Source organism: Triticum urartu, chromosome 3A (assembly GCF_056163025.1).
Source record: "Triticum urartu cultivar PI428250 chromosome 3A, HENAU_Tu73, whole genome shotgun sequence".
Taxonomy (NCBI): Eukaryota; Viridiplantae; Streptophyta; class Magnoliopsida; order Poales; family Poaceae; genus Triticum; species Triticum urartu.
The window spans coordinates 556,137,822-556,157,270 of record NC_141875.1 but is presented as its reverse complement, the minus strand read 5'-3'; the positions used below and the strand labels follow the sequence as shown (position 1 = coordinate 556,157,270).

Below are 19,449 nucleotides of genomic sequence, written 5' to 3'. Positions count from 1 at the left end.
CTTTACTTTTAAACAGAGTCACAATTGCACACAGTTTTTTTTGCTAAAGGTAACAAAAAAGACAATAATAATAATAATTAATAACACACGAGCAGCAGACTGTTTACAGAGTGACTTCACCTTGAAGAGACGACATTATTATCCTACTAGCAAACGACAGCTAGTATAGTTCACAAAGACAGACCCGTACTGCCCCATATACGGGTCTAAGAAGGCATCTAAGCCGCTACTGCCCGTACGGGTCTAAGGCGGCATCTAAGCCGCTAGCTAGTTTACGAGGACAGGCCCGTACTGCACGTACGGGCCTAAAAGGCGGCATCTAAGCCATGGTAGCAAGAGGCTACTTGCTGTACGTCCGAGCAAGACAGACACAGAAGGCAAGGATGGCAGCAATGAGGACGCCAAGAAGGCAAGCCCAGATGATGTGCAGCCACGCCTGGGCAGACAACAAAACAGGGCCAGAGATTAAGATAACGGCAAGGCCAATCAACCTGAGACCAACATCATCCAGAGCTTTCCACACAGCGAAGGGTGCCTGTGGCAAGTAGAGGGTCAAGTACCCCAGCGCCAGGTTCACCACTGCCAGGTAAGCTCCCAACATCAAGACAACTGGCAGCCTCGATGGGAAGCCGGCAGCCCAGATGGGTTTGTTATACATCCTGTAGGCCGAACCTGATGTGATGGCAATGAAAGTAGCCGGTATGCAGATAACCACCATCCACGTCAAAGCACGGCTCACCTTGAACTTCTTGTTCTGGTCCCCAATCGTCAATGTTGAAGCTGAAGACGTCCCCGACATCATCGTTACCAGCTGAATAGCATGGGGTAGGGTCTTGTACCCCTTCAGGTTGACTTTCTGACCAGTGGATGCTGATGGTGCCATGATTCCAGGCAAAAGGTGCCTTCTTTCTTGATTTGGCACAGGACAACTCTTCAAAGTATGCTGTAGTGTATCCTGAAAAAAAACACAGTTCTGACATATAGAAATATTGTATATACATGGAATCTTATTGATACAAAAACTGTAAATTATCTCTACACTTCTCTAAAAGGAGCGATCCATCACCAAACAATAATACTAGGACTGAGTATACATAATTCTACAAATTCTCTGCAGGTTCACGCCCAACCACAAAATATAAGAGAAATAGCTGGTCCTATTAAAATGAAGCCAGCTATAGTGTATCAGATAGCATTAGCTTAGCCCTCGTCAACACAGTATGGACCACATGGTTCCCGCAGAGTATCAGATTAAGCCCAAAACTGTGTGATCCAATAGATTGCAACTTGTTCTCAGTTCAAGTGGTTTTCATGAAAAGCCTGAAACCAGTACCATTCTGAACATATCAACCATGAATATAACCAAAGTAAGCTTTTAATGTGGGAGGGTCAGTCATGATCTGAACTAAACTAGACGGAACGAAATCAGGTACATACAACAGACCACGGCAGCTTACATTGTCAGAGTGGCCAGAGCATCAGCCACGGCAGCAGCAGACTCAGCCATATGCATTTCTTAATTATTAGGTGAGTTAGCCCCTTCATATACTTCAACAACATACCCACCTCCCCGGCGGCCTCCACCCAACTAAAACGTCTACAGCTCACCCCTGCGCGATTGTAGGAATTTCATAGGATTTCTGTGGGATTCCAATCCTTTACTTTTCCCTATGGTTTAACTCTGCTTCAAAGGGCAGGTGCTATCTAAATTCATATGGATTGGATTCATATGCCTCAATTCCACAGGAATTTGACCAAACACTCCAACCTCTTTTTAGGAATAAGAACAGAGCCTTTGTTTTCCAATCATCTTGCAGTTTTCCTGTGACCAGCAATCCTCTGTTTTGCACTAGCAAATCCGTGAAATTCCCGTGTTTATCGTATTCACACGTTTCTACATCCTGCGATCCAAAAAAATCCCTAAGCCCGCCTGTGCTCCATACCAGAACCCTAACCTAAACAGCAGCCACCCTCTCCGGCGACTAGAGTATCACTGCCGTTAATATAGAGCGATAGGCAAGAAAAAGACACCTTTTTTTGCCGAATCGACACCCATCGCCGAGTCGACGCGACCTGAGCGCCATCGTATCGGCGAGTTGCACAGGGAAGGAGAATGAACGAAGAGATGCGAGCGTACATCTGCTAGAAGAGGGTAGGGAGGGGGAGCATACCTTGATCTGTTGGCCTCCGCCTCGGATGGGCGCAAAGCAGACTCGCCGCGTCGACGAGAGAAGGGGGAGATCAGAGGGCGGCGGCGGCGGCGGCTATGCGGTGAAGATATGGGGCGAGTTGCGACGGGATTGGACCGGAAGGCTTTTTGACAGGCAGAAGTCTGGGATTTTTTTTTTGTAGGGGGTCTGGGATATATATTGACTGCCCCGTCTTCGATTGTGGCTTCTCCTTTTCATTATTTTCTTAGCAAGGTTGGTAGTTGGGCTGGTTCTCTGGCCCAGTAGTTTGTGTCAGGTCACCACTCCGACAACGGAAAAAAAAAACAAGGGAGCGTCTATATCGAGCTTAACCGAAAACTTCGAATTTTTTCATCGTCGAGTAGGGCAAAGCAGCCTGTTCATTTTAACCTAAACGTCAGAGTTCTTCCATATCGAGCCATCCTTGTTGATGACGCTGAGGAACAAATAGAGCGTCGGGACATTGAAATGCAAATTAGATCAAAGGGGCTGACTTTTAACAAATTTGCCTATGATCCGTGCACATATATACCATGGGGGCCATGGCAAGAGGTGCATTCGTTTGGTTATGACAAAGATGCTAATGAGGAACGCAGATTGATTGGCACTAAGCAACTGAAAAGCCATTTGCTTGACCATAACCGGGGGGAGGAGGGGAAGTGGAGTTGCTAGTTGAGGTGCATACCAAACCTTCTAAGAAATCTGCCGCCAAGAAAGCTAACAAACTTGCTAAGGAACCGACTACTAAGAAACCTAAGAAGGCACATATTGATAAGGCACCTAAAGTCCTAAAATCAGCTATGGATGATGTACTATGTAGTGCTACATCATCTGTCGTTGTGGACAATGCCAATGAAGAAGCACTTGACCTTCTTCGGTCAATAGCGAGTCAAACAAATGCTATTGGTAACAATGATATGAATTTTTCAACATGTGATGTTGTTCAACCTAATGTGCCATCAATTTTTTTTAGAACAAAGAGTAATCACATTACTCTAGTGGGGGTTACATTCAGATCTCATCATGGATCGCAGTATCTCTGGTACGTCTGCAACTAAGTATGTGTCCCCATCTATTCTAGCCTTTGATGCCATCTCATGTGCAAGAGAATTGCATAGTCTCCCCACCACACTGATTCTGTAATCAAAAAATACAGACAGGGCATCTTTGATATCGTTGATTAGGTCGTGGCATGGTGATCTGTTTGGAGCCCCTGTCGCTAGCTCACTTGCAATCACTTTGCAATCCATCTCTAAGATAATGGGTCCTCTTTATAGGCTCGCAAGTGTCTTCAGGCCAATCAGTGTTGCACTTGCTTCGGCCTCTTCCACCGATGCACACACCTTCGGGATCTTGTCGAGAGAAAAAAGTACCAAGCCTTTGTGGTCCCTCGCAACCGCGCCTGCAGTGCTCTTGCCAGAGTCAGCGATGAAGGAGGCATCTGTATTGATTTTGACCAAGCCCTGATCAGGGGCGCTCCACTGTTTGGTCTGGGGTTTAGCACAACAAGTAGGAGCACCAACAATGGGTACTACCTGTTTATCATTAAGATGTTCAGAGACATCTGCAGCATCCTTTAGCTCCTCATCGTACCTGCGCAGAAACAACACTGACTGACTGACAGATTCTTTGCCTTCTCTGCGGACCACATCGTCTCGTAGATGCCAACTTCTCCATAGTAAGAGCAAGATTCTGGCACGAGTGTCCTCCGATTCCGTACTTAGCAGTGCCTGCAACCAATCAACACCCGTGAACCAAAATTTTGTTCTCGGCTGGTAGAATCCAACTCTTCCACATTTCATGTCTCAAGGCTGTACTTCTGGTGCATGAGATGACTGCATGATATTCATCCTCCTCGCCGTTGCCACAAATACTGGAGGTTGCATCCAGTTCAAGCCATCAATTTCTAAAGTGGATGAAAGCAATGAGCAATGTGGGTCTTCGGTGGTGGTTGATACAGAACCACCAATTGGTTGGAGCCTAATTGAGATTGCTCCTCCAAATGAAGATGAAGTGGATGTTCCAATTACCAAGGAGAATATGTGTGACTTTCTTGGTATTGATGAGGATGAGACACAGGAAGCACCTCCTTCGCCACCTAGTGAGGATGTGTATCTCACCGATGAGGAGGACCAACAACTATTGAATGAGGCACCTATTCTTGTTGATGATAGGATAGCTCAGGAGGATGGAGAATGCATATGACAAAGAGAACCCTCAGATGTATGTAGGTGCCTTGTTCCCTTCAATGGAAGAGTTCAGGATGGCAATAAAACAATATGCCATTAACAATGAAATTGACATATGGGGATCTAAAACAGGTAAAAAAGATATCTTCAAAATTGTAGAGGCATCAAGTGTCCATGAAGGGTAATTGCTCGTTTAAGGGTTGATGAGAAAACAATAAAGGTACCAACTATCTTACTAATAATAACTTATATTCCTACTAAGTGCATGTACAATGGTTGATAAGACAATTTTATCTTAAATTTTGCATGTAATTTAGAGATGACAAAAAAGTATGTCTACAATGGGTTATATCTTAGCCTTATCTTCAATAACTAGTCATTCCTTAAAACATGGTAAGACAAATTACGCTAAGAGATCATCTCTTGTCTTTTCATACATAAGAGGAGACAAGCCTTTTCTTATGAGCTCTCTCTCCTCTACCTCATCATTTATCCTATATGGCACTTCTAAAATAGCATCATTGTACATGCCCTAATTAGTTTATATATATAGAGAGAGAGTAACACTATTCTGATCCTATGATTAGAATATTATTGTGATAACAGTCGGGCCTATATATAGGCGCGATCATGCGTTCCCGAGATCCACAGAAAACCAACAGCGCCGGCCCGTCCCAATTAGGGGTGGGCATAAAAACCGACGAACCGAAGACCGAACCGAAGCCGAAACCGAAAAAACCGAATTTTCTGTTTTTCTCACTGCTATAGAAAAATTCGGTTTTCACATGCATAAACCGAATTTGATTCGGTCAATTCGGTTTTACACCGATTACCGAACAAAAAACCGAAGTTACCCTCTGCTCACATCGCTCGCAGACGTACTCTGTAGCCTGTCCACGCAGTGTCTCCCGGGAGTCACGCGCCCACGATCGCAACCAGCGCACAGACGCGCTTTCCTTTCCTTTTTTCATTTTTTAATCGTTCGCTTTCCGTTGCTCCAGCACGTCTCACACATAACGTGCGTGGTGAGCCTACATGGCCGTAGTCCATGCAAGGATGGAAGACCCAACTCACGTGGGATTTTGGGTGGAGCTTGTGCATGCGCGTACGATCCTACGAACAACCGTTCAGGTCATTTGGTTCCTTTAGTCCCACCTCGCCCGACGGAGAAAATAAGGCAGATTTTTTGCCTATATAGTAGGGTACCGCTGCTGCAGTCCAAGCAGAAAAACTTGAATATGGCATTTTGGTATAAAACCGAAAACCGGACTGAATATTTGGTTAACCGAATTTTCGGTTAGCTATTTCAAGCCATCATTTTCGGTTTTTATTTTTCCACACCGAATTTAAGAAAAAACCGAATGGTAGAAACCGAGTTTTCGGTTTATACCAAATGCCCACCCCTAGTCCTGATCCCAAAATCCCTATTACGGCGTGGCTCCACCCCCAACCCACCTCCAGCCCCTCGCTTCGGCGCGCCTCGTGCCGACAACCCTCCCGGCTCCAGCGCGCCTCTCGCGGCCGCCGCCCCGGCCCTGGCGCGCCTCCTGCCACCGGGCCCCATCCCCAGCGCGCCTCTCTCCATTCCCAGATCGCCTCCCGCCACCGCCCTCCATCCCCACCACGCCCCAATCGCCGGACCTTCGCCGGCCAGCGCAGCCGGTGACCGCATCCCCTCGCTTGGCTGCACGCGATCAGGGGCGGACGTTGTAATACTAAGCCCATGGTATAAGGCCTTGCCCCCACTAAGCCCATACTCTTTGCCCCCACTCATTTTTTTTTTGGTTATTTTCCAAACAAAAGTCAGCCCATATGGCTTGGTCACGCACGAACTACCAGCGGGCTTTGCAAAACAGTGTACTAGCTTTTCCTTTCGTGAATCGCAATGGAGTCCGGACGCGACCCACCGCCTCTCTTCCGCCCAGTCGCCCAGACTAGATGCGACGGGCGCCCTGGCCAGATCGCCTTGGAGCGCTGGTAATCAATTGTCGATCCGCGTTGTACACATTGCCGTCTGGTCGGCGTGCCGTTCTTTGATCCTTCCGCCCTTGATTGATCAAGGTAAGCCCTAGACCTAGGTTCCCTTCATCTTTACAATCTTCTGTTGTAGTTCTTAAATTGATGTTCTTTTCCAACTTTCATGTTAGAAAGCAGTGAGTTTTACTTTTTTGATGATGCAACCAAGGTGCTTCTGTGATTTCATATGGATCGGCTAAAGAAAGAAAATACATGGTGGTGTGGTTTATCAAAAGGGAAACTAGGACAAAAACTAAAAGAGAAAAACGAAGAGAAAGTAAGGAAAAAACAACTATGTCGATGCCGGTCGACAAAAAACACAATTGATGAAATAAAGAGATTTTTTTCTTTTCCTTTTTGCAAAATCTACAACCGACAACACTCACGAATTTGTTGATTTGAACTAATTTTTAATATCCTATACCCCTTCATAATAAAGGGCATGACAGTGTACTAGCTTTTCCTTTCGTGAATCGCAATGGAGTCCGGACGCGACCCGCCGCCTCTCTTCCGGCCAGTCGCCCAGACGAGATGCGACGGGCGCCCTGGCCAGATCGCCTTGGAGCTCTGGTAATCAATCGTCGATCCGTGTTGTACACATTGCCGGCTGGTCGGCGTGCCGTTCTTTGAATCCTTCCGCCCTTGATTGATCAAGGTAAGCCCTAGACCTTGGTTCCCTTCATCTTTACAATCTTCTGTTATAGTTCTTAAATTGGTGTTCTTTTCCAACTTTCATGTTAGAAAGCAGTGAGTTTTACTTTTTTGACGATGCAACCAAGGTGCTTCTGCGATTTCATATAGATCGGCTAAAGAAAGAAAATACATGGTGGTGTGGTTTATCAAAAGGGAAACTAGGACAAAAACTAAAAGAGAAAAACGAAGAGAAAATAAGGAAAAAACAACTATGTCGATGCCGGTCGACAAAAAACACAATTGATGAAATGAAGAGATTTTTTTCTTTTCCTTTTTGCAAAATCTACAACTGGCAACACTCAAGAATTTATTGATTTGAACTAATTTTCAATATCCTATACCCCTTCATAATAAAGGGCATGACAGTGTACTAGTTTTCCTTTCGTGAATCGCAACGGAGTCCGGACGCGACCCGCCGCCTCTCTTCCGCCCAGTCGCCCAGACGAGATGCGACGGACGCCCTGGCCAGATCGCCTTGGAGCTCTGGTAATCAATCGTTGATCCGCGTTGTACACATTGCCGGCTGGTCGGCGTGCCGTTCTTTGAATCCTTCCGCCCTTGATTGATCAAGGTAAGCCCTAGACCTAGGTCCCTTCATCTTTACAATCTTCTGTTATAGTTCTTAAATTGGTGTTCTTTTCCAACTTTCATGTTAGAAAGCAGTGAGTTTTACTTTTTTGACGATGCAACCAAGGTGCTTCTGCGATTTCATATAGATCGGCTAAAGAAAGAAAATACATGATGGTGTGGTTTATCAAAAGGGAAACTAGGACAAAAACTAAAAGAGAAAAACGAAGAGAAAGTAAGGAAAAAACAACTATGTCGATGCCGGTCGACAAAAAACACAATTGATGAAATGAAGAGATTTTTTTCTTTTCCTTTTTGCAAAATCTACAACTGGCAACACTTACGAATTTGTTGATTTGAACTAATTTTCAATATCCTATACCCCTTCATAATAAAAGGCATGATGGTATTTTTGAAGAACTTGAAAAAAGAGCTAGGTCAGGTCGCACGAGGAATCGAGCTCCTGACCACGTCTCCCAAATTTCACAACTTACCAGTCCACTACACTGCCCTTTGGTGATAAAAGTAGCACAAGATTTATAAGAACATACTACGCCGGTGCGCAAAACTAGTCCATCGGCCCATCAATCTGGACCACCCAAGAAAAAATTATGTGTTTTATTCACACTTTTCAAGACTCGATTATCAACTGTAGGCTTTCTGCTTGTGGAGATATTCTAAAATGCCAAAACGCTATATATATGAACGCAACTAAAAAGAACACCTAAAATACTTTTTATGCATGCAACCTGCCTGGCATAGACGACAAATTGATCTAGTAGGACGTTTTCTGTAACAAGATAGGGCCATCTTAGATTTTGACACAGGGACCTCGATTTTAATGGACATCCCCAATCTCCAAGGAGGAAAAACATTCGCGAAATTGAAAAATGTTCATCGATTTTAAAAAAAGTTCACGAATTTGACAAAAAAAGTTCACAAAATCGAAAAGTTCATTGATTTGAAAACAAGTTCATGAATCTGAAAATATGTTCAGAAATTAAATACTTTATTCGTAAGAGGCCGCTCGACCGGGCCGTTTCCCAGGGCCTCGTACGTTCCAATTCAAGGCACAATGCCAAGCTGTTTTGGTTTTCAAATCTTTCTACATTTTATGGAGTTTTCTCGGCCAAAAAAGAGCGATAAATGGCCGAACGTGTAGCAACTTGCATAATATGTCGGAAATCATTCAGACCTGACATGGATGTCTACCATGAACATGCCGACCTGTTTGCAAAAGTTGGGGTGATTTGAAGGATGTCCAAACATATACCATGACGAAGGGTGTTCAGGTAGGCGAGAAGGCTTCGTGTGAGAGTATGTTGTTTTTCGACATCCTTAAAATGACCCCAAATTATTCATGACCCTGTATGAGCAATTCAAGGGAACATGCCAAGTTGTTTTGGTTTTCGATAAATTTTGTATTTTTCAAAGTTTTCTTGGTAAAAAAAAAGACCGATAAATGGATAGGCGTGTCAGAACTTGCATACGGTGTCAGAAAAATTTCAAACCTGGTAAGGATAACTACCATGGTCATGCCACCTGCTTGAAAAAGTTGGGGCTATTTCAAGAATGTCTAAAACTAGACCATGTTCAATGGAGCGTGTTCAAGATGGCCAGAAGGCTCCACCTAAGGGTACGTTGTTTCTTGACATAATTAAAATAGTCTCAATTTTTTTCCACCGACTTCTATGATCAAATCAAGGCACCTTGCCAATTTGTTTGAGCTTTTGACAATTGTTACATTTTTTGGAGTTTTCTCGATGAAAACTCGCCGATAAATGGCTAGACGCGACACACCTTGCATATTGTGTTGAAAATTCATTCAAACCTTGCACGGATGCCTACCATGGGCATGCCCACTACTAAAAAAAGTTGAGGACATTTCATGCATGCCAGAAATAGATCACATTCAACAGAGGGTGTTCGGGTAGGTGAGAAGGGTTCGTTTGAGAGCTTGTATTTTTGGCATCCATCAAATGACCCCATTTTTTCCATGATCTTATATTTCCTATTTTTTTTATTTTTTCTTTTTATTTCCTGTCCTATTTTATTTTTTCTGTTTCTTTTTTCCTTTTTCATCTTCTTTGACTTTTTTTTGTTTATTGTTTCTATTTCTCAAATTCAAAATTTTCAAAATTCAAATTGTGTTTGTATTTTTTCTGATTTTTAAAAAAGTTTATATACAATTTTTAATTTCTATTTTACGAAAAAAGGGAAAATAAAAACGAAAGAAAAGCAAAGAGTTAAGGTGCTGCAGTTTTTTCTTAGCGTTATTTATCTCGTTCAAAAAGAGAAAAGAAGGTCAGTTGGCACGCAAGGTTAGTTATCTCAGATGGTTGTGCGATTAGACATTGTTGCTGAAGACTCGGGATCGAATTCCGGTCGGACGTCCAGTTTTTTGAAGTTTAATACTAAAAATGAAACTAAACAAGCGCTCCTCATTTCTGATTAGATTTTAACATGTTTTCTCTTTACAAATTGCATGCTATAATTTGTGTTCAAAACTAAAAAAGGGCATATTGAGGGGGTGTTTGTTTCAGAAGTCCTAGGACTTTTTCTAGTCGGGGACTAAAAAGTTCCTGAACCGAACACCCCCTGATATTTCTCAATTTACTGGGTCTTCAGTAATTAGTTTAAAACTTATCGTAATTATCTGTGATGAAATTGTATTATATAGAAATATATGATGTTTTTTTTATTAGGCGCTATATGTATGCTTGTGTAGTTGTGTCGCTAATTTTTATAAATGATTTAGCCATTATTTTTGTTAGGCGCTATATGTATGTTGTGTAGTTGTGTCGCTAGTTTCAATAAATGATTTAGCCATTAGTTCTCACACATACCTCTGCAAAAAGAGTCATATGCATCTTTGCCCCCTCTCAGTTTTCATCCTGGCTCCGCCCCTGCACGCGATGGGGATCCCCCATCTCCCAGCAAACCTTGCAGCTGCACGCCACCTCCCTCGTCCTAAGGTGCCGCTCGTTCGATCCACTCCACTGATGTGCACGTCCCGACGCCGCCGGCGAGAGCCACTACCCCCTGTGCTCCTCTTTTCTCCAAGTTCGTGCAACTCTGATTCTCTTCGTGTTCTATTGCAGGTTGGGCGCGATGTGAACCGCGAACGGATCAGTGATTGGACTAGCAGCAGTTAACTGTACCAACACGGGCTGACAACAACTCGCACGCGTTCGTCTCCGTCGACGGCGGTCAGCACCTCTAACACATGACAGACCCGCTCCCCTAGCTCCTGTTGCTTCCATGACAACTGCTCATGCGCACCTCCAACGCATGACCAGCTGTCCCCTGGTTCTTCTTTTGTTCATGGAGTTGGAGCGTGCTGCAACTAACTTTCATTTCTGAAACTCAAATCCCTCCAGTTCAGTCCATGTATTGTTCTTGTAGGCAGATTTGAACAATCTAAAACTGGAAAAAAGAATGCGTCAGTATAGCTACTAAACAGAAAATGGTCTAGTGTATGTTGCTTTTGTGGTTTTTTGTGTGCTCGTATTTGCATAATTTACCTCAAATGAAAATTCAGTTACTTGTGTACCTATGTGGATAACGCGGGAACAAATTTCCTGTCCACCATCTGTTTTTGCTAAAATGAGTTTTTTTTGTTTTACTTTATATGTGAAGAAAATTAACGGCAGCAAATTTCTCTTGAAAATAAGTTCAAATAAAAAGATGGTAGAAGGTCACATATGTGTACCAGGAAAAAGTTTGCGCAAAAATGCAGAAGGCTTTACTATCCAGGAGTTTGTGTAACTGCTCCGTTTTTTGTGGCTGCTGCAGGCGGCAACACCTGCCGTCGTCATCCCCACTTAGCCCATGTCATGAAGCTTCGCCCCCTGCTACTGCTACACGAAGTGATTGCTTGCTCGTCTGTAATTTGGCACGAAGTTGAACAGCTTTAGCTAGAGTTCAGATAACCGAATGGCAGAGGTTGCTGTAGAACTAGAGTAGCATACTTCAGAGTTCACAGTGCAGATAACTAAATGTTCATACAGTCAAACCTGTTGGCCCCGAGATTATATGAAGATATTCAGAATCAGAAGTTCAAAAGGAGAGTTCGATGAAAGTCAAAATCATGAAAGAGCTTATGAAGTATAATTACTACTGTAATAAGACAAGTGTATTTCGTATGTGCGTGTGAAGTGTGATGTCTCCTGTGTATGTATGCTCACTGTGTGGGTGCTTGTGCCTTCGCATGTGTGTTGCCAGCTCACATGTGTGCACTCTGGGTTTTTTCTTTTCTTGAGAATTCGTGTTGTGTGTGTGTGTGTGCGCGCGCGCGCGTGTGTTAATCAAAACATTTGATGCTAAGGCAAAATAAAAGAGTGTTATGAATTAATTGTTGTGTCCTTATACATGTTCACAAAAAGGTTGTTTGCCTATCTTAAAAAACTTACAACTTTTATATTTGTCCATCTCTTGGTGAATTAAACAAGATAGACGCTCACTTTTCAAAATTTAGAAACTTGCTCACTAAATAAATAGAACTATGTTTTGAAAAACAACAAAAAAAATAGTTTGTGCAAGTTTCGGATTTTCTCGATTTGTGCGTCGAGAAAATCCGAAACTTGCACAAACTATTTTTTTGTTGTTTTTCAAAACATAGTTCTATTTATTTAGTACTAAAAGATTAGGAAGTTTAGAAAACACAAATGAAAATGTTCAAAACCCAAACATGGGGTGGTTCGCCATAAAAAAATTAGGGGCATTCCTGACATGAAAGTTTTTCAATAAAAAGAGCAATTCGAAATTTATGAAAAATCAGATTATTTTCATACTAAATCAAAAAAACAAGAAGTTCAAATTAAAAAAACCGATTAGTTCAAAATTGATAAAATAAATGAATTATCCCCATTTCTAAAAAAAACGAGAGGTTAAAATTAAAATAACGGATCGGTTCAATGATTAATAAAAACTCAGATTTGTAACCGCTACTAAAGAAAAAAAACAAGATGTACAAAATAAAAAGCAAAGCAATGAAAAATTCATATAAAAAGGATTTTCAACGTTTATAAAAAAACCTAGAAATTAAAATTGAAATAACAAAATCGGTTCGATATTTACTAGAAAAACTTGTATTTTTCCCGGTACTAAATAAAAAACACAAGAAGTTCAAATAAAAACCCAGAACGGTCGAATAATTAGTAAAAAAAGGTTTTTCCCAATTTCTAAAAAAAATAGAAGTTTAAATTTTCAAAATTGATCATTTCAAAAATTATAAAAATAAATTGGATTTCCCCGTTTCTAGAAAAAACTAGAGGTTCAAATTCAAAAGACGAAGAAGTCCAATGTTTATTACAAACCCAAGAAGGCCAAACTAAAAAATGAAGCATTTGAACACAAATTTATAAAAAGGGATTTTCTCCGCTTAAAAAACTGTCAAAAAATGTTGTTCTTTGTGTTTAAAAATAATTCTCTCAATCCATTACAAATTTGAAACAAAATGCTCAAAAACCTTCCAAGGGTAGATACTATTCTTATTCTAAAATAAACGGCTAAAACAAATTAATGTATGTTGTTCGAAAAGAAAAGTTTAACCGTATAAGAAAAAAGTTGCGTTTTCTCAACAGTTTTCTAGTGGTATATCATTTGTGCAACTCCGACGAAACGCGTGAGGAATTATGAACAAAAATACGTGACAGAAGTTCAAAGTAAAAACAGCGAGCAGTTCAAGTGCAACACGGGATGCATTTCAGATGAGAATAAAAGAATAAAAAACTAAAAGCCTAAAAGATTTGTTTCAATAAGTTAACGTCCTCCTCCCTGCACGGTTCAAAATTTATATTGTGAGACGTCCGACCTTCAATTACATATTTTAAATAAAGGCAAAAAATGATGTTGTTTTTGCCATTTTTTAAACTGCTCTCAAACGGTAACGAATTTGTAATGATTCTCCAGATGAAAAGGTTGCTCCTATTCATAAGCTTTCCAACGGTTTATTATATACTACATTCCGATGATCGGTTTAAAAGTTTCATGGATACAGTTAAAAACACTCCGATGGCGGTAGTGCGTGAGAATCAGGAGGGAAAGAGAAGGCTAGATCGAGGAGTCGGGGAAGGCTGCACATAGGAGGTGGAAGACAAAGCTGGGAGGTAGTGGTGGTGGTGCAGGAGGAGGAGGAGGGGAACATCAGATAGTGGGATGAGAAAAGGAGGGGAAAACCTAAAATTGAAAATAGGAACATTTTGAAAATTTGAAATCATGAACTTCTTTGATTTTCAAACTTTTTTTTAAATGAAGGTAACAACTTTTCAATTTTTTTGGAATTTCTGAACCAAAATTGGAAACACGAACATTTTTCAAAAATTAAACGAATTCTAAAAAGTGTGAACATTTTATAAATTTCTGAATATTTGTTGAAAAAGAAAAATAAACTTGCAAAATAAAAAAATTAAAATAAATTAAAACAGAATCATAAAAAGAATGGAATGAAATATCTATCGTCCGCTTAACAAGCGGTGAAAAAAAAAATCAAAACCGACCGAAAACACAAAAACCAGTGAAGAACCTGCAGTGAACCAAAGTAAAAAACCGGGTACACGTGTGAGGCCCAAGAGAGCCATCATTCACAACGGCAAATGCACGGGAGGGCTCCTAGCTTATCCACTTTATATATAGTATAGTATATACTAGCGAAGCCCGCGCGGCGGCACGCCGTGCCCGTTGAGACGTAGGTATTGTATGTACTGAAATATTCTGTATGCATGCTATTTTCATCAAGTGGTGATTAAAGAGAAAAAGCTTGCATTCATAACTATTTTACACACGGCATACATCTAAGATGGAAAAGAGACGGTACCACATTCCGGAGAAGATCTCTTTATTGTCAGTGGACACGATAGACAGTACTATGTGTATATATACATTATCTTATTTCATGCGATAAAAAATAAGACTTCTATGAGCATGAGTTTGTAGTAAAAAAAAGCAAGACATGCACAAAAACAATTTGCAAATGATACATTTATTATCAGCATGAGTGCTTCATCTTGCCAGATGGAAATTATACATTGTCCTCTTTTTTTTTCAAACAAGACCAGACACATTACATTCATTCGTAGCTTATATCATTCTTGTGGAGTCTTCCGCCAGATTGGTACCTCCAATGAAATGAGGCAAAGCATTTGCAAATTGTTCCATGCGGCCTACAAGTGCTTAGCGACACTGCATGCAACAACGATTTTGAACAAATAAAAGAGGCATCACTATGATATGCATTTGATTCAGAACTGATCAATCGACTGCGAGTTAAAAGTAGAAGTAAAAATTTTCATTCAAGCACAATTTTTCCCTCATTGCCCTCCCGTATATTTTACTCTTTTGTGATGTTACATAATGATGTTCCTAGGCATGTTTCATGTAAGTTTTCATATGGGAAGTTTCATTTATTAAAATAATAGATCAAATAATGCCATGTTGATTGCTATCGAGAATGAAAGAAAAATATGTCAAAGAGGAATGCCAAAAAAAGTTGTACGGGTCCATATGATTAAAAAATGCATAAAAGGAATGATTTGATTTAGAAGTGTGCCTGTAAAGTGAAAATTAACATGTAAGCTATCGAACACAAATAAGGGAAAGTATAAGTGCTAAAATGTAAAATGACCTAAGAGATAAGGTTTTCCAGTCCTGCTCTCTCTGCTTCTGTGCGGCACACGAATAACTCCATTCAGACAGCGTTGGGCCGAGCACCGCCGTGTGTCGCCGCCCCCACGCCCGGCTACCGCATGCAGCAGCCACACCGCAGGTCGCCGCTCACGGCAACTACGCCCACACACGCAGCAGCCACCGTCGCCCCGCGAGCTTCGCCTGGCCGCGCACTGCCGCAACCACACGTGAGCTTTTCTGACACCCACCGCCCACGGTCGACCTGCGAACCACACACGCACCGTCGCGAAGTGTTGATTGATCCCCTCCATGGCCTCGTGCTCGCCGTCACAGCCCGTCGCCCTGGGACGGAGAGGGGCAAGATCCGTGGAGCTGCGCATGGGGTCAGCATATCGTCCTCCTGCTCCTCAATTCTGGTCGGGTATCGTTTGGTCCGTGCGGCAGAGATGGTGAATTCCTCCTTGGGTGCCCCAGGTTCGGTTCCTTTGCTTCGCTTGCTATTTCTGGTTGTCGTGTGTTTGTTCTGCCTGAATTGAGCTTCTCTGTAGAGTAATGAGTTCCTGGATTGATGGTAAGGAAGTAGAAACATGTACTTGAATACTTGACTTGTTTCTTAGTAAGAATAGTGGTCAAATTCGGGATTGTTCGCTGAAAAAATATAACTTTTTATTAATATTGTTGTCTAGGTTGATGGATTGGTGCATTTGTTGTGCCTGACAGAGAATTTCTAATTTTGATAATTTGGCCGATACATTATCTTCTCCTTTTGGATGTTTGTGAATTCCGACATGTCCAATGGGAAAACAAATGCTCAGTTTAGTGACTTCACCTCAAATTCGGTTTTACCTGTTGAATGAGCAGGTTGTGATTTATCTTCAATTTCTCACAGTGGCCACTTACCTGCTGTAAAACTCTTGTTTCCTTTGTGCAGGGTGGTGCGGCCTTATATTTCAAGAAATAAAATCTTATGGTTACATGCTATCAGTTAAGGTGAATCCGTGAAAGGCCGCTTGAATTGTATGCCTCGCTCAGGTAATGATTCCTTTGTGCAGAGAGCTCTTCTTGATGGCCCCATAAGTAGTAATTAATTTGCTACTCAGAAAAGGCAGTGGCTATTTGTGTTATGGGACACTGATTGCTTCTTGTGTTAAAATGACGATATGGCTTTATTTATGTGAAATAATCATCCATGTATTTAAAGGTCATCCAAGTACATATTTAGAACCTGTTAGGGCCCTTGTGTGTACGCGCTTCTCTAGTATGACCAGGTATTAGTTGACAAATGAATATACATCAAAGAACGTATGACCAGGTATTAGTTGACAAATGAATATACATCAAAGAGCGCCACTTTACTTGCAGTGCTTCGAGCCTTGTAGGCCTCGACATAAGTCCCTTGGCCAAGCTTCACTGTGATGCCTAACAAACTATTTCACAAACATCTTTGTTAAATGATAAAAGCAACAGTGCAAGTAAATAAAGTCATTTTCCCATGTATAAACTGACTTCTTCCAACTGTCCAAAAATGGAGTACTAATACACAGAGAAGGTGTATAATTGTTAAAGCCACTTTACAAATTATTTTGGGAACAGATTAAACATAACAGACAATATACACCGGTTGAATGGGTATTATACATGTCAGGAATTACCAACAGTACTTCTTCTTCTTCTCTCAAAGCTGTCAAGAAAATACAGCCAAATAGAAAGTTAGAAGGATTTTGAGCTCTAAACTCCAGGTATCAATCCACTTGACTGTCTACCGATCTCCGGCCAATTAATTTATGAATCAACGGATTTATCGATAAGGGAGTAATTATCTGTAAGATAGGACTTGTTTGCATTCATTTCATAGATAACAAATCTGTAAAGAGAAGTTAGGAGGCAGCATACATATCTGAATATTCACACTTCATATACAGCCACAATATATCGTTGATTCAGAGGTAGGACAGAAGACCGCCCGGCCAGATCTCCATATAGCTGCAAAAAGGTTGAATAATTTGTGAACTCCGTCAGACAGTAATATTAAAAATTCCTTGTTTTATTGATATATTCACATCTAGAGGAAGGAGATACATGTCAACGGGGGAGGAAAAGCAACCATCAATTGTGCTAAAGTTACCTCTCCAAAGTGGCCTCAGTCCAAAGACACTCTCTGTAGTAAAATTTAGAACACAAAACTGATGAATGCTCTGTGAAGTAAAATCTAAAACACATAAAATGGCACGGGAGGTGTGGAGCCCGTCCATCTTATTTAGATGATCTCCAAAAGAGTAGTGTTTTCGTCCTCTTGTGGAGATTTAAAATGCAATTACCCTAAAAAGTGAAGTTAACTGGTGGGTGAACACGTGCATTAGTTTTGAAAAATAAACCAATTCCCTTTTATGATAATTTTATACTTCATATTTGTTTAGACATTGTCAATTCAATTTTTGGTATGCAATAGAGCTAAAAAAGGAACTGTTTGTACATCATACATATATGCATGATATTATAAACCATTGCGAGATTTCTTTTGTTATTGAAATGCTCCCTATTGTGAATTTAATAGCAGTTTAGGATAAAGTAGTGGATCCCTAGCTGATGGTGAAAAAACACACCCTATTCCTATTGAGCTGCCTAGAAAGAAGCAGCCCCAAACACACATCATAGACACGTAATGTAGGGCACACTTCATAAGTCAAAACCAGTATTATACGCGTGCTAATACATTAAGTGCTAGAACAAATCACATCACATGTCACCAAAAGCAAAACCTATTCATCCAAGGACCTTTTCTATTGATCTTGGAAGCGTCTCCCTGCTTGCGGAGATATGCATGATGGAGAGTGGAAGGTTTCTTTTTAAGAAGTTATAGAGAGAGCAGTGACCCTCACCTAGCTAGCACACACACACGGACTAACTGTACATACCCACCACACAGCAGCAGCATACTACTGCTCCTGCGCATGCAGATGGCGCAACAACAGGCTGCGTGAGCACACACGCAGGCAGCAAGGTGCATAGACAAGAGAGGGATGAGCACACAACCTTGGTGCGCTTGCCATCGAGGTGTTCACCCGGGGGCGGAGAGAATCTCCTCGCGTCGCCTTCAGCGCTAACCTACCCGAGGCAACAGTTTCCCTGAGCAAAGACGTGGACCAGAGACTTCAAGGTGCCAACGGCAGGCGCGAGGTCGCAGCAGTCGTGACCTCGAAGTGGCGGCAGGTTGGGAGGGCCACCGCTGCTCCACCGGAGGAAGCCTCGGTCATGTGGCAATGGAGATCCACATGAGCAGTAGCGGTAACCTCCATGTGGTGGTGATGGCGATTCAGGTCCTCCCTAATACGTGCTCAAAATAAAAATACTTCAAAAATAATGGACTCAATTATGCTTCTGGTTTAAAAATTAGAGCTGGTCAAAGTTTGGGTTAAAATGGATATAAATTGATTTAACTGGAATTTCCTGGATCGGCCACGTCGAAGGCGTAAAGCAGAAATACGGTTTCACTTACGTACCCCTTCGGTAGTGGCTGACTCGCTGACAAATTGGGCTAGAACGGTCAGGTTTTAACAGAGGGGGAGGGGAAAAATAGTACTGGTGAGCTCTCCGGTGATGGACGGCGGCGAGGAAGAAGCGGAGGTGCTCGGTGAGCTGATGGATGGAGGGATACTACGACGGCGAGTCGACGGGTACCCGTAACTTGGCGATAGGTGGACGGACGCCGATGGGAGCGTCGTCTCTAGAGACGGCGAGTGGCAACGCTGGATGGATTCGTGGATACCTGCACGGAATCAAGTAATTGAGCATGAAATCGGCTCCATAAGGAAGTGAGGATCTGAGGTATGCAGAGGTTCTTCGGGGACTTCACCGGAGGTGGCTGGCGGCGATGGTGCCCGAGCGGCGGAGCACCTCGCCAATGTCGGGGAAGGACGCCCTCCTAGCCACCCTTCTGTGGAATAAGGATCGATTGGATGGTGGAGGAGGCGAGTGGTCATGCAAACCGAGCGCGGGCGACAACTTTTATGGCCGGGAGGAGGTGTTGTGCATCGGTGCCGCCATGGATGCGCTGGTCGAGCAAGGACGATGCGCTGGCTGGCGTGGAGCGGCGTTGACACGGCGGAGGCGGTCATGGGAGATAAGAAATCAGGCTAGATGTCAAGTGGGGAAGAAGACAGAACTGACCA

At 42.2% G+C, this 19,449-nt stretch overlaps 1 protein-coding gene and 1 long non-coding RNA gene across 3 annotated transcripts; one reads left to right on the top strand and one right to left on the bottom strand.

The window, feature by feature from the left end:
* Positions 1-50: 50 nt before the first annotated feature.
* On the bottom strand, positions 51-2,345 carry LOC125545050 (uncharacterized). The gene is made up of 2 exons (XM_048708899.2): positions 2,172-2,345; positions 51-955 (listed from the first exon to the last, which is right to left on the bottom strand). Exon 2 carries the CDS (start codon positions 881-883, stop codon positions 341-343), a length of 543 nt encoding a protein of 180 aa, XP_048564856.1. The 5' UTR covers positions 884-955; positions 2,172-2,345; the 3' UTR covers positions 51-340.
* A 12,209-nt stretch (positions 2,346-14,554) lies between these two features.
* On the top strand, positions 14,555-18,340 carry LOC125545049 (uncharacterized). Of its 2 annotated transcripts, XR_015619379.1 has the most exons (3): positions 15,302-15,754; positions 16,212-16,548; positions 16,593-18,340. It is a non-coding gene; the product is annotated as an uncharacterized LOC125545049 (long non-coding RNA). The 2 variants fall into 2 exon arrangements; XR_015619377.1 differs by lacking the exon at positions 16,593-18,340 and having other exon boundaries at positions 14,555-15,754; positions 16,212-16,485.
* Positions 18,341-19,449: the final 1,109 nt, after the last annotated feature.

Excerpts from the sequence above, each read along its gene's own strand:
- LOC125545050 (XM_048708899.2), bottom strand. The coding sequence starts at position 883 with ATGGCACCATCAGCATCCACTGGTCAGAAAGTCAACCTGAAGGGGTAC.